Source organism: Pyrus communis, chromosome 3 (assembly GCF_963583255.1).
Source record: "Pyrus communis chromosome 3, drPyrComm1.1, whole genome shotgun sequence".
Lineage (NCBI taxonomy): Eukaryota > Viridiplantae > Streptophyta > Magnoliopsida > Rosales > Rosaceae > Pyrus > Pyrus communis.
Genome location: NC_084805.1, coordinates 28,370,129 through 28,385,140, shown reverse-complemented (window position 1 = coordinate 28,385,140; position 15,012 = coordinate 28,370,129). Strand labels below are relative to the sequence as shown.

General features: G+C 36.6%; 3 protein-coding genes across 3 annotated transcripts; 1 reads left to right on the top strand and 2 right to left on the bottom strand.

Annotated features, from left to right (window-relative positions):
• LOC137728573 (uncharacterized) lies at positions 1 to 924 on the top strand. The gene is made up of 4 exons (XM_068467323.1): positions 1 to 18; positions 133 to 231; positions 317 to 397; positions 499 to 924. Exons 1-4 carry the CDS (start codon positions 1 to 3, stop codon positions 922 to 924), a joined length of 624 nt encoding a protein of 207 aa, XP_068323424.1.
• A 6,039-nt stretch (positions 925 to 6,963) lies between these two features.
• Positions 6,964 to 10,535, bottom strand: LOC137728572 (ADP-ribosylation factor GTPase-activating protein AGD5-like). Its single transcript, XM_068467322.1, has 11 exons — positions 10,461 to 10,535; positions 9,861 to 9,919; positions 9,559 to 9,649; positions 9,396 to 9,450; positions 9,200 to 9,290; positions 8,888 to 9,083; positions 8,490 to 8,759; positions 8,172 to 8,348; positions 7,842 to 8,042; positions 7,670 to 7,728; positions 6,964 to 7,511 (listed from the first exon to the last, which is right to left on the bottom strand). The coding sequence occupies exons 1-11, from the start codon at positions 10,533 to 10,535 to the stop codon at positions 7,352 to 7,354; spliced, it is 1,434 nt and encodes a 477-aa protein (XP_068323423.1). The 3' UTR covers positions 6,964 to 7,351.
• An 811-nt stretch (positions 10,536 to 11,346) lies between these two features.
• Positions 11,347 to 13,885, bottom strand: LOC137728972 (uncharacterized). The gene is made up of 5 exons (XM_068467789.1): positions 13,626 to 13,885; positions 12,851 to 13,148; positions 12,636 to 12,758; positions 12,227 to 12,517; positions 11,347 to 11,720 (listed from the first exon to the last, which is right to left on the bottom strand). The coding sequence occupies exons 2-5, from the start codon at positions 13,112 to 13,114 to the stop codon at positions 11,514 to 11,516; spliced, it is 885 nt and encodes a 294-aa protein (XP_068323890.1). The 5' UTR covers positions 13,115 to 13,148; positions 13,626 to 13,885; the 3' UTR covers positions 11,347 to 11,513.
• Positions 13,886 to 15,012: the final 1,127 nt, after the last annotated feature.

Sequence of the window (15,012 nt, the reverse complement as noted above, 5' to 3'; positions counted from 1 at the left end):
ATGGATCCAAAATTTGTGGTATGTACATAATACTTTAATAATAATTTACTGTTTTTGTTATTTTTTTTTAAGTTTTTTTTTAATAATTTCATTCAAATAATCGCACTAACATTTATATTGTATGTTTAACAGAAGAAATCTATTGCTGGCAAGAAAGCTCGGGACTCAAAGACACTTCTCCACCATTCCGGTTCAAAGCCCTTTTCGTATAGGCTTGAGGCACGACGTCAGGTAAAAGTATATTAATTTTTAAATTTTATACATTTTATTTTTTATTATTGACTAATAAAATTTACTTAATGATTTTTTTTTTAAGGAGGGTTCTAAGTTCCCACAGATTGACTTGTTCAATGACGTTTACGTTCGACCCGGCAATGAGACCGCTAAGGAGATTCATGTAAGTATATGTAATTCTTATTATTCTTATTTTTACGAATCGTTCAAATATTATTTATATTTTGTTATTAAACATTATATGTTTTTTCTTTATTAATACAGGATGTTATGGTGGAAAAGTCCACTGCTGTTCTCCAAGAAGCAACATCGCAGCTTCCCCCGGAGACCCCGATCGAGGACGTCAATGTACCCGAGGATGCAGATATTCAGATCGTGACTGAGGTCTTGGATCAGAAGTTGGGTCGTCGTTATGGCAAGATTGTTCGATGTATGGGGAAGGCGGGGGTTCGTGAGACGGGTGCCTCCTCTTCCAGATCGTCCACAGGAGAGGTCAATGCCTTGAAGGAGGAAGTGACAACCCTAAAATGTCAGCTTGCGGCCCAGGGCGAGTACATTAAGGCCCAGGGCGAGAGGATGAGTATGATTGTACAAGCCTTAGCGATGTCCGGCCTCCAGATCCCGATGCCAACACGTGATGTTGCTCCACCTTCAACTTCCCAGCCACTTCACCCAGCTGATACCCAGTAGCATGATGTATCCTAGAAGACTAGTAGTTGTTTTTTTGTGTTTGGACATCTTGTGTGTACATTTTTATATATTTTATAATTAAATACTTTTTCTTGGTTTAATAATTATTGTTTAGAATTTCATTACAATATTTATTAAAAATTAAATAAAAAAAATTCTTTGGCCAAAAAAAAAAAAAAAAAGGGTTTGCGCGACGAAGAAGTGATCTGCGTTGCGCAAAACCACTTTGCGCGACCCAGGTTCTTAGTTGCGCAAAGTTGTTTTGCGCGACACAGGACCTAGGTTGCGCAAAGTTGTTTTGCGCGACGCAGGACATTCGTCGCGCAAAGTGGTTTTGCGCAACGTAGATCACTTCTGCGTCGCGCAAACCCTGCTTTCACGCACTTGGCGCAACGGTGAATGCGCGACGAACATCCGTTGGGCTAATTTTTGCACGACGTTTTTTGACTTTGCGCTACGAAGGTCCTGCGTCGTGCAAAGCCTTTTTTGTACTAGTGATATATCGTTATTTTGTGTAGACATCTGAGGACTGACCCGATATGTTTGAAGATATGGGTAGTCTGTGTAGACATTTGACGACTGACAAATATTTGAAGTGTTGAAGAAGATCAATATTGCTCAAATATAAATAATAATATCCACATTTAGCGTTCAATTTGGCCCATATATAGCATTTGTAATGATACTACCATAATTCCCAACCGACCATCAGTGAAAAAAGGATAACCGAAATTAGATTACTGCAGATAAATTAACAGATAAACAAATGGGCAAGCAAAAGATTAGTCAATTGTTCGCTGAGACGTAATTAGTATTTTCGACGTCAAATGACAGGTAATTACATGGTAATTAAATATGGAAGTTGGAAGTTAGCTTGTTAGTTAAGCGATCCATATATATATACGGAAGTTGGAAGTTAGCTTGTCAGTTAAGCGATCCATATATATATATATATATATATATATAGAGAAACAGAAGGTCAGTCAATTGGTGGTCGGTGTGCTTTAGTTTCAGGTGAACTTCTAGTATTAATCGTGACACTACTTTTTTGTGGACCTCAAATCACCCAAATTGCAAAGAAAAAATCTTCATGCATGCGATTTCACCAAATGGCCAACTACAGTCCTTGACAAGTAAAAAGCCTAAAAAATACTCCCAAAAAAATGTAGACTGTAGACGTCACATTCATGCAATCCATTAAACCGTCCATATGTATCGAGGTTGTGTATAGTACAGACATATACTGTGGATAATGCGTGCACCCCAATAAAAGGAATCGACATGAGATAATTTTTCAGTGCAGCTGTTGATGATCACATAAACCATTAAATTCTATAACAAATGTTATAATATATCAACATTTTTATGCGCTCATGTGAATTTTATGCATACATGTGAATTAGTACATAACACCACGGATCAATGTTATCATTGCTAAACTCATAAATCTCTCAATTGACACAGTTTCTCCATGTAATCTCCAAATTTATGTCCACCGGCCAGTGTGAAATGTGAACGAATAGTAGACTAATTGCATCTTTAATTATTAATTAGTGTTCTTTTGCGTAGAAAAAGTGCATATAATGGTATGGAAATATAACTAGTCGCTCTCAAAAATTAATTAATTGCAAAAGAAATTAAATAAATGGAGGATAAGGTAGTTAATTGATAAAGATGCATGGTTGGCTGCCTCCTTCTAGAGCTACCAGACTATCCAGGAAACTCCTCCGAAGACCCATGAAATAGGTCGTTCTTTTATCAGCAAATTTTTTTATGTATCCGGGGGTGATGTGATGTTATTCTACTTAAATATTAATACGTGGATTTGTATTTTATTATTGACCATGTCTTTTATTTTTATTATAATATGTGAAATTATACGTTACATAATTTGTAGTTTTGATACTCATAAAAATTTTCCTGGGTGTGGCAATATGTCATGCAAGTTGTCAATACTCAATAGCTTCCCTTTTTATGGATAACTAGCTGTAACCCAATGTCCGAATATTTTTCTGTGTAGTTCCTTTTAGAGTACTGTGAATAATTTAGCTACTTCAAAGACTACATTAATCTTATGGCTAAAAACTTCTATGTAAAAATATAGTGTGTATATGTATTGTACCAAAATGAGGATCCCAAATTACATGAGTATAAGTCTTACATGTAAAGGATCATGCACCAATGATAGAAAAAAATTATTGCCAATTGTCCGAAATGAGAAGGAAAGATATTTTGATAAAGATGTTCCTCAGTAATATCATCATGACTTTTAAAGTCATGTGCAGTAGCAATACCAAACCAAATACGACGAGTACTGAGTTCCTGAGCTAAGCCTTGGTTAAACCTTGGAAATCTTAAGGCATTATAAGATGTATACATATGCATGATCGGTCCATTAGATTAGGTAAGAAAAATTGGCAGTTAATATACAATTACCAGCGAAACAAAGAGGGACAGAGAGATGGTGCATGCGTGTGTGCTCAGATAGCACTGATCAGTAGGTTTATTTGTCTGGTCCCAGATGATGAAAGTGATCGAGACTCGAGTACTGACTTTGAATGGAGGGAACATACTTAACCTAATGGGATAGAAACTGCGTATTATGATATATGCTTGTGAAGTTGTTGTCGACGAGCAAGACTTGAGATAACATTTTGCATGGTTTGGTGGGTTGCTTTCTACTTTATACAGCCAAACCGACTATCCATGGAAAAACGGATAACAGAAACAAATGGGACAAACCTTGACCCAAATGGCAGTTTATTGTTCGTTGAGACTTGAGAGGTAGTTAATATATACGTCACACAAATATAGTTGATAAATAAATATACGACAGTTAACTTGTCAATTAAGCTGCATATATGGATAGACAGAGGATAAGTCAATTGGTCTGTGGTCCCTTGATTTCAGGGAAATCTGTTGGTCTTAATCTTTGCGGACCTGAAATAATTGACAGCATTTTTTTCGCAATGCACCTTTTTTTGTGGTCCTGAAATAATTGTCCGGATTGCAAAATCTTTGCATGCATACGATTTCACCAAATGGCCAACTTCTATGTGTGAAGCGTAAACTTAACCACGCGCGTTCATCTTTTTTCCACCTAAACTTTATCCAACTGCCCCCAACTGCATGCATATAATATGTATATACATATATATATATTATATTTCTCAATGAAAGAAAAAATGGTGTAGACTGTAGACGTCATGCATATGCACCATAATTAATTACATGCATACGATATGGAAAAAGTGTGGACCCCAGTTTAAGGGGATAATTTTTTGGTAAATTTGGGGATACTTAACGGTTGTTAAATGTTAATACATGGTATCACTTAACGATCAATTTAACAAATTTTGTAACGATTTTATGATATTGTTACAAAATTGTGAGTCGTTGTATAAAATTAAAAAAGTTAAAAGACTTATGAATTTAAAATTAAACAAACATATAAGAGTGCAAAATTTAGTTTGTCCTTGATTATTTATAATCTCCGAACGAACGGTGGACTCGAGTCACACTTTGCCTAGAAAGTGCAGAGGGGCCATTGCCAGATTATGGGATTGTGCTAGTCATTGTTAGATTAAATTAGTTAAATAAATAAATTAAGGATAATGAAGGTAGTTAATTAAATTAATCATAAAGATGCATGGTTGGCTACTGCCTCCTTCCAAAGCTACCAGTCCATCCAAGAAACTACTCCCGATCGCCGATTGAGAGTTGCATGCGATCGAAACAGGTCATTGTCTCATGCGTGTGTGTCTACTAGTCTACTAGTAAGAAATCTTCGATACCTTACCTCGTTAATCAAGTAACAAATTAGTTTATTTATTTATTATTATTATTATTATTATTTAAATACAAAAATATTATAACTATAAAATGTACCACGTACAATATTTAAATTTAGGTGCAAAGGAACAATATATACCTGCTTTAACCCACACTATACTTAATAAAAATTCAAGAGTATTAGCATTCGTTTGAAAATGTTTTTAAAATGACTGAAACAGTTTTTAGAAAAAATGTTTTTGGGTTTCAAAACACTTGAAGTACTGTCATAAAAAACACCAATTATGTGTTTCTTCTAGAAAATACTTTTAAGTGATTTTTTGATTTACTTGCACTTTTACTAGACTTGTTTCCAAAAACATCTTTAACAAAAACGTTTTTAATCATTTTAAAAACATTTTTAAACAAACGATTACATAATTTGGAGGTGATAATATTGGCTAAAACTTTGTTCCCTTGGTACGCCAGTGTATTTTCATCCTCCACTAAAAATATTGGATAGGGTATCGTGGGCGGTGGTCAGAGACTCAGAGGGTGGGAGTGTGCCGCTGATTGGGCAACTGCAAGAGATGGAAGGAGATTTGGTAACGTACGAGGATTCCGAGTCAAAGTCTTTGGTCCAAAGTCGTTACTGATGAACAGTTTACCGTTTACACCGTCCATTTCTTGAGTGTCAGCCATTTGTAAATTTCCTCCATCACAGTTTACAGAATCTTCATGGTTGCATCAGTATATTCTCTATATCCGTAATTGGATAACTCCACCGTATAGCTCGGGTCAAACTCATGCGAGATGAGAGATAGAATGCATTAATGGATCATATTAGCCGTCCTTTAATGTACGGCCTATGGGGCTCATTAGTCATTAGACATATGATCAAATTTTCAAAAAAAGTGTTTATCACATAGTATGAATCTTTCTCAGTAAATAGTAAGATGGTTTTTAAAGGGGTTATAGCGTTTTTCTTAGGGGTGGTTTGGTGTTGCTTAATTTTTTTTTAAAAGCACATTCTTAAAAAAGTTGGGGCCTTAATTGTGTTTGGGATGAAAAGAAAAGTATTTTTTTTCTTTTCAAAATCATGAGTCCAAAACAACAGAAGCAGAAGCGGCTCCACAAAACGCTTCTGAGAAATTGAAGGTAGGTGAACAATACCAATTAATGAAACTTTCATATTCACAATCGTGCCCCCATCTTTTTTTTTTTTTGGTGAAAGTACTTTTAGCACTATAGTTTACCAAACACTTACATGATTTTTTTCACAGCTACTTATTCACACAACACAGCAGAAACAATTTAAAAAAAAAGCATAGCAACTCCAAACTAGCCCTTAATGAAGCCACATATAAGTTCTAGCGAAAACTTAACAATAGAACTTGTCACAAAAATTGTTGGTTGTAGGTCAATTTAACTTTAATTATTTTTGCGAACAAAACTATCACAAATCTATTTTCGTGTCATCATAAGAAGAATAACATGATATGAACATAGCACAGCTTCATACTTCAGGAGTTCTGGTCTTCTGGTCTGAGCTTGCTTAATCTGCTTGCAGTGGAAGCATGCATGGTGGATATTCTAGACGTGGTGTCGGCCACCGTGGGGGGACAAACGGGAACGCACGAAAGTCTTCATCCTTCAAATCGTGCTTGGTAAAAACCGTTTCTGTACGAATGTTGCAAATGCAGCAGTTTAGTTGTAACACGGTGCAAGTGACGAAGACCAAATTCATCAAGCATTGGGGACAAGGAAACGTTATATATCAAGCAAAAGTTTCCTTCCTCAATCTCTCCCTTCAACTCCCAAATATGAATGCGACTCCCATTGACCCCATCTGTAAGGCACGAACAGCCTCGGCGCATACATAAGCGTCTAGAGTAATCTGATTCATCTGGATGCTCGTGGACAACTTTAATGAAGCGACATTTATCAAAAACATTGGCATTACTAGCCACTGGTTGCACCAATATTCAGCGTTACTACAACTAGTAGCGTCTTGTTCTAAATTTTTGTCATCTTCGTATACGGATCACAGATGAAATCTACTCCCACTGGCCTCCGTTTGAATTCCAATGGAGGAAGAGCAACCCATTGCGTGGTGTATGTATTGCAGATGTAGTAATAGCTTCCGTTGGTTTTGTGGTTACACAAAGCTAAGTCATTATATATCGACACTACCTATTAGAATCGGAAACTAAAAAGTTAGAAAAGCAAAGAAGAAATTGAACTAAACCCACCGTATAGAACTTAAAATTGAATATGAATACGAATCCTATATAATCAATCTTGGCTTATATAAAAGGGAAGGGAATAAACATGGCCTCGCGTGCTAAGATAAACACGTTTAAACACTTAAGCTACAAGCCTGTTGCATTAATTGAACTTTTTTACATTCTAGCCTTCGTCATTTAACAAAGGCGAAAAGGCCTAACTACAAGAAGCAACTAAAAGAAGGTGAATTCATGCCAAGCAATACGAACCCAATTTTATTGAGACAAAGCCTGCCGATACAATTGAAATCAACATCTTAGGAAGGAATCAACTAAAATACTATTGTCCCAACTATTTTCCATCAATTTCTTTCCTTCTGTACTGATGAATGATTGAAGTGGATCATTCTACCCGCTGCAGGAGAACCTGCTCACCTTTTGGTAAACAATCCTTGAGTTAATGATGAGAAATCAAAATCCCTTCCTGACTTAGTTGAAGGGATGGAAGATATTGGTGACGCTGATGAAAATCCGTTAGCTCTGATGTTAGTGACACCATTAACTGGAGTTACTGGCCTTGTCATGTACATGCTGCAACAGAAAAGTTTCACAAAAAATTCACATGGTTAACCAATTTTCTTCACTTTCTATTTTCTAAAAAATATCTGAGCAGTCTTTCAGATACCGGCGTATATTATAGTATAGGGCAAATTGAACATGATCATGTCGAATTGATATATAATCTGTACCTTGATGTTTGGAAAGGAACTGTATTCCCTACCAGCCATGTATGATAGCTGTTTCCAATCTGGTGCAAGGAAAGCAATGACAAGATAAGAGATGGAACATCAAATGGAAAACACTAGGTGCAAGCTTTGTCCTAAGCACAACCTGAGTATAATGTTGTGGATGAACAGGTACCAGGCTTCCAGGAACTTGGCGACCAATGTTTTGCCCATTTCGGGTGGGTAAGTGCTGAATAGAATGGGAGGCAGGTTGTATGTTTGCAGTAATGGTATGGGATCCACTAGATTTCGCCGCAGTAGCCATGAGTAATGCCTGTTGTTGGGATGACATTGCAAGTTGCTGTTGATGCACAGAGAATGGAGAAGCCATACTGGACTGCCCAAAATCCAATATTAAATTTGTTAGAGAAATGTAAACCTACATGGTTCATCGGCAGACCAAATTCTACCACAACACGGAATCAAAAGTTAGAAACGGCATTCTAAACAACTTTGCAACGTATACCTTCTCAAATAAGTTCATAATGTCATTCTGCACGTCAGTCTGAGTTTTCATTGAAAAGGGTTGAGTGACTGGGGTTGGATCTATAAATAAATCCTTGAGACCAAAGTTTGGTTGAATCTTGCTTTCAGATGATTTTGGTCTATTACTTTTCTCTTCTGTCAATTTTGTTTCAACTGCTGCATGTTAAGGAGGTACGAGGTTAGCGGTAATGCCTAAGCCAAACTTGCAAGATGTAATTGATTTGGAAATTTTCATCCATGGAACACAACATAATCAAGCAACAGTTTCTCTCACGATGATAAATAAAAGAAACATAACATGGTTACCAGCCAATGTATTCGTACTGGCAGATACCACCGAGTCATTTTCTATATCATCCTCCATGGAGAGCAAATTGAACAGATCAGTAGCATAATCCACTTTAACTGGTACTGAAACGGGCCTTACACTACCCACCTCACTTACTGGTTCAACCTTGAAGACTACTGGTTTTGGTTTCAGTGCAAGTTCTTGGGGTTTAGGTTTCTGATCAAGTTCTTGTGGTTTTGGTTTCTGCGCAAGTTCTTGTGGTTTTGGATCACGACTGATCTGTCCATCAAGACCATCAAGCTTACTTTCATCAACAGAAAAAAGGAACCAATACAGATACTAAAACAAGAAGCAGCATGATTTGTATCAGTTATCAACCGAGAGGGAAATAACCGAATAAAATTTACCCGCTGCGTCATCCTGTAACTTGTACTGAGTGTACAAGAACCTCTCTGCTCCTCAGAAAACCGTTCCATCTTTTTCACATGGACATGCTGACAACTAGTTGCAGGTCTCGCTCTACAAATGGAAGTCTTCTCCTCACTCACCCTCGGAGGTGATTTTACTTTTCGATCTCTAGGAACCCATTTTTTGTGTTCATACCTATGGAGAACACAAGCACCCAAACAACTAAGCCCAAAATAAACCAATAATGAATAACTAGTACTACATCATACAATTACTCGACAATCTAAACCAAGAAAAAAACGAAGTCATACTTTGCTCGAATGAAATTCTCAATTCCAACTCTGTCATACTTAGGAGGCAACTCTGCTTCCCAATACCTGTTCGCCTTATCGTTTCCCATTGCTAGCAGCAAAATGAACCAAAATGAATTTCAGTACTTGTATCATCATTCAAAACTCGATTCCCACCAGAATGAAAAGAAGACGGTAAAACAGCAGTGGTACTTACATTGGATAAATGCAACCTGCTCCGGAAGCCATGTATCCAAATTGGCAGATCTCACCTACAAAAGCATCCAAATCATCAGAATAATGCAGGAGAAAATAGAACCGAAACTCAATAGCATAACGCAGAAATGAACTTGAAGTTTTTGCATAACCGAAAATTATACCTTTGATACATGTACCCCAAGACTCTTGTGGATCCCTGAACATTGCATGCATATGAAGATACCAAGATTCACGCTAGCCCATCGCGGAGCTCTGCACCAAAAACAGGCAGCACTACAAGAAGTTAACCATCCATATAAGATGCTAACGACGGAATAATCCTCTACAAAAATACAGTATTAAATCTAAATAGCCTGCATTAGTCAGTTTCTACCCCTTGATCTTCGCAACTCAACCTATCGTGTTGCTTACGCTTCAATGAAAAAAAAATTACTGTGTCTATAGTTCGTTACAAGACACGTACTTGGTTTTGCAGTCTGCGCATTCTCTGTTCTCTTGTAGTTTTAGAAGACCCTCCAATATCTACATACAAAAAACCCAGATGAGACCAAACCAATCTAATCATTAAATCCAAACAAGGCCTAAGATTTCAAGGTATTATGCCTTAGCCAACTTGGAGCATACGAACTGATATATGTTGGTTCATGCTCAGCTCAAAACTCAAAACCAACAAAGCCAAAAACTTCATCCTTCCAAAAACAAGAACATTAAAAAGAAAAAAAAAAAAAAAATCATATCTTTGAACCAAATAATACAGAAAATTACATAACTTGATATCACTAAGAGTGAAAAAATGAAGAGAGAGAGAGAGAGAGAGAGAGAGAGAGAGAGAGAGCGAAGGAGAGAGAGACCTTTCTGTGTTTGGAATTAAGCTCTTTAGAAACGCTATAGCCTTCTGGTTCATGTTGCTGCTGGCACCCAATTATCCAAACTCTCTCTCTCTCTCTCTCTCTCTCTCTCTAAAAAAGGTTGGGTCTTGGTTTGGGATTCTGGAAATGAGAAAATGGGTTATCTGCGCTTTTGCTTTGCTTTGTTGAAGATGTTGTGTGTGTTGGTGTTGGACTTTGGAAGGTGGCAATGCCTTGTTGTTGGTCTTGTTGTTGCCTTGTTGGCCTTCGACGGCGCCGTCCTCTGTCATTTCGTTCGTTTGGCTTTATCTCTGTCTACTGTCTGGCTTACCGAGCAAACAACCAAACAAGTATTTAGTCCCTCTTCATTTAGTCCCAACCCTGTCTCTTCCGCCTCAGTCGATCAAGAAAACTAAAACAAAATAATCTGCCGCTTCGAGTCCGAGTGCAAACTCTACCTCGTAATTACCCCAACTTTTTTTTTGTAATCATTGAGGAAATAAAACCAATAATATTCATATTTTCTTGGTCTGACATGTTATGTTACCGAAAATGTAAATTAGATATTTAATCGATTATTCATGTACTTACTGTTCGACTACATAACATCCTACACATCTTGACACAACTCATAAACAAAGTATTCCTTTAAATTACTTGGATTCAATAAAAATCCAAAGCAATGAGCAAGGTAATACTAAGTTTCCATAAGCAAGAAGGGGATGACTTGCAATTAATTACTATATTAGGGAAAATTATGCACTGATAATGAATATGTGCGCTGATGAGAATGACTTTTATGGCATGAGTAGTCTCCTCGCTGACTTGGAAATATTTATCATGTGTGCTGAGGACACAGCCCGGTACACCGAGTGTAGTAATACAATTGGTTGGAAACTTAAAAAAAAAAAAATATTTCAACCGAGTGTATTATTACACTTGATGTACAAGACCGTGTTCCCGGCCTCCTGAAAATTCTCTCGCTGGCTTGCTAGCTAACAGGCGCATTATGATTGATGGCTGTAATATTAATTTGGTCCTATGGTTTTTGTTGTACCAACACCAACAAAATATTTTAAATCATTCAATTATGAAAACCAATAAACACATAAAATATAATTATATTATCTTTGAGAAATATATTGTAAGAAATACATGACATGAACTAGTTGAACACCTCATCTTCAAAGAAGGAGAGAGTGAGAGGTAAAACTATTGATACATGAAAGAGGAAAATCGCATTCACGTACATGAGAGAAGGCTTCGAATCACTCCCTCTTCTTGTTTAACATCTTCTTTTCTACGTCTCCGCTGTAAGGCGCAACGTGGTACGCATACTGCTGGAGGACAGAAAACACAACCATCTCCAGACATATCAAGACATTCTGAATAGCTTCCTCGACGTGCTCCACATCTAACCAGAAATGGTGAGATCGAATGATGCCCACAGCAGCTAATATGTCAATGACCACTCCCTGCAATTGGATCAAAGCCTCGTTTGTTAACGAATGGCACAATGAAGAGTTTATAGATTAAGTCAATAATTGGTCTTAAAACAATTTTCAGGTGGCGTTTAACCAAAATCTGGTTCCAATAGAACGAGTGTGGTTCCAAATAGAACGAGCTGATAAGTGAATGTGTGGTTCAGTTACAAGAAGTTCCCAGTTTCTTACATGTTTTTGCTTCCAAGTATAGAACCAGAAAATGTCAAATCAAAGTTGTAATTTGCAAATAATCACTCTTACATAGTAATTCTATCAAATAAGGCGAGCAGTTCAGAACAACTAAAATAATTTTCATGTTCAAAAGACCAAAACCAACCACAATAGATAATACTAATAGCTAGGATATTCTATAGACGGATCTCAAATCCTTTTACTCGGTATCTTTGTTGATTTGTTTGTGTTCTATATCCTTGGTTGCATTTTCTCTAAAGCTAACATATAAGAATTGGGCATGCAAAAGAACAGACGAGCTGTACCTGCCAAAAGACGAAGAAGACAATTCCCTTGATGCACAGGAACTTTGCAAGGGGTGAATGCGGTGCCAATTCCTTTGCAAACACATGGTAAAACACCACTAGAGAGTACAATGCTAGAGAAACCGAAAGGTTAAGAATTAAAGTGAAAGTCCAGCTCAACCAACTGGGGTACAGCCCCAGTGCTTGTAGAGTTATCATCAAAACTGAACAAACTGGGCGTATGATGACAAACTGCCACGTCCAATATTTGAGTAGCTTCAGGGTCTGGTGGTTTAGCCGAACGGTGCGAGGCTGCAGTTTGTAGAGCCACATTGTATCTGTTATTATATGATAGATTCAACATATACAATGAATTATGCTTACACATCCATTGCAATGGAAACTGAAACAGCATAAAACTACCTCGTACCTGAAAAAGAGTCATGGGAAACGAGTGGTGAATTTCTCTTCCTTTGATTTCATCTGGCACAATATTTTTGCTTATGGATATCTTCAGGTAACTATACATAAGAGCCAAGAACTTAGCAATCACCTGGAAATAGGAACACGAGAAGTTAGCAATCGTGCAAGCCATATGAGACAGTTGACAATAACGAAAACCATAACAAAGTTGAAGGCACTCACCAGAGCCTCGTAACATTCCTTAATAGAGTCCAAAAACATGAAAAACGTTTTGCTTCCCTTAATATCCAATAAACCCACAAACGAGTCAGCAGCGTATAAAGGAGCCATAAGAATGATAATTATTATCGCCTTCTGCTCCTTCGGGTTCTTCCAGTAAAAGAGATGTTGCGACAATAACTGTAATGTGAAATGCACCGTAAGCATCACACAGCCTGCGGATCCTAGCAGGGTCAACTGACCGCGATCCATTGTTCTAAAATCCATTATTCAGCAGTCGGATGGAACCCAAGGTTGAAATCTGCCCAAAAGAAATTAAATGATCCTCAGATTCTACAATTGGTTCAACTATTCATGATTAATTCAAGTAAACCAGACAAATTCATGATTACTGAGATACCTTTTTCTAAATTTTCAATTCATCATAAGATTTTAGTTCAAATTGCAATTTTGCTACCACTATACCTCTAAAGCTCGAAAATTCCAACAAAACATAAATCTTGATTTCACAAGACAATCAAGCATTTCATCTGAATCTTCTAAAACCACTGACAATTCACATACAACACAAAAAACCCATGATTGATCGAAACTAACATCCTGAAAAATACGATCATTAGCTCACGATTTTGAATGTTTGGTGAAAGAATGAAAAGCAAGAGCATGGTTTTCTGTAACAGTTCAACTAGTTCGAGAAATCGTATTAAAGCTAAGGTCTTTAAGTAAAGATTGTATACAAGTTGCAAGAATCGAAGGAGCAGAAGAAGAAGAAACTCACCCGAATCCGAAACCGAGCAATCGAGCGGATCCAATCCAAGAAATCTGAGAGACCCTTTAGTGTTTGTGCTGAAAATTGAGTCAACAAATCGGATTTTAACCAACCCACTAGAGCTTGTTACTTGAATTGGATCAGTGAGTGTCCACGCCGATTGATATCTTGTTATCGGAAGCTGAATGCTTTCCTCATGTATCACATTAGCGTCCAACGACCCTCTCAATTATCTTATGGCATTCAATTTTGCACACGAAAAACAGAGACCTCTGTTAGCTGCTGCCATTCTATCGAGTCGTCGGTTTTTTTTCTTCCAATTATTGCATCACACGTTGATTAATTGACAGTGAATGGACCCACAAATTATATTTATAATAAGGGTTAAATTTGAATAATTACTCAAATTTTGAAGGTGATTTTAAAATTGTTCTGATTTTTTAAAACATTCTAAATAACTACTTAATGTTTTGAAAAATAGACATCTGCTTGGTTCACTAACGTTAAGTGATTATGATGAGGACAATTACCAAAGCGGATTTTTATTCTCAAGTCATTTATAGAGTTTTGAATATCCAAATTGACGCAGTTTAGCTTAACAAATTTATGACTTAATTTGGCTAAAAATAGTTCATTTGATCAATTATAGCTCTATGGACAATGATTAGTATACATCAACTTTAATATTTGTCACCCCATCATTTAATATTAGAAACATCGTTTGTTAGTGTTGGTAAAGTCATTACTAAATATCGATGACCTAACGAATGTTTAATTTTTAAAACATTACGTAATTTTTTATAATGTTTTAAAATATTGAAATTAATTTGAAATTACTTTAAAAAGTTAATTAGTTATCCGTAATTTGTTACCATAAAAGTTTGCCAGGCCTCGAGTTTGGCTCATGTGCCTGTACCATACGCACAGGTGCAAATCCCCAGTCTATACAAACCAATAATGTATTTGGTTGGATGGAATATATATCTATGTGCTTTCTATCACTGTGACATATGACCATCATGCTTGAAGCACTCCGACTCCGGAGGTGAGTTTTAAAATCTGTTTGTTTACGTTATTATAATGAGGTCGATAAAGAAAATCTTAACCACCAAAACAAGCTCAAAATTTTAAAACAACAAATATCATACTTCTCTTCAAATGAAAAAATGGTAATTGTTGGACAAGATTACAAACCTTGTTTGAAATAAGAAAATCTACAAAACGACAAACACGAACTTTAGCATGGACAATGTCTCGAATGTTTTTATATGTACCACAAATTTTATGGGGTAAATATACACGGGCAGTTGAGATACTTCACATGTTATTTTCAGTGTTGATTTTGTTACTTGTGTTAATGTTACCTTTACAACAAAAGAGATTTGTAATCATCCTC

Excerpts from the sequence above, each read along its gene's own strand:
- LOC137728573 (XM_068467323.1), top strand. Across the intron at positions 232-316 it reads GGCTTGAGGCACGACGTCAG|GAGGGTTCTAAGTTCCCACA; the intron begins GTAAAAGTATAT and ends TTTTTTTTTAAG. Across the intron at positions 398-498 it reads AGACCGCTAAGGAGATTCAT|GATGTTATGGTGGAAAAGTC; the intron begins GTAAGTATATGT and ends TTATTAATACAG.
- LOC137728572 (XM_068467322.1), bottom strand. The coding sequence starts at position 10,535 with ATGACAGAGGACGGCGCCGTCGAAGGCCAACAAGGCAACAACAAGACC. Across the intron at positions 9,451-9,558 it reads TTGGGGTACATGTATCAAAG|GTGAGATCTGCCAATTTGGA; the intron begins GTATAATTTTCG and ends ATGCTTTTGTAG. Across the intron at positions 9,084-9,199 it reads GAGAATTTCATTCGAGCAAA|GTATGAACACAAAAAATGGG; the intron begins GTATGACTTCGT and ends TGTTCTCCATAG.
- LOC137728972 (XM_068467789.1), bottom strand. The coding sequence starts at position 13,114 with ATGGATTTTAGAACAATGGATCGCGGTCAGTTGACCCTGCTAGGATCC. Across the intron at positions 12,759-12,850 it reads AGGAATGTTACGAGGCTCTG|GTGATTGCTAAGTTCTTGGC; the intron begins GTGAGTGCCTTC and ends TCCTATTTCCAG. Across the intron at positions 12,518-12,635 it reads TTCCCATGACTCTTTTTCAG|CCTCGCACCGTTCGGCTAAA; the intron begins GTACGAGGTAGT and ends TACAAACTGCAG.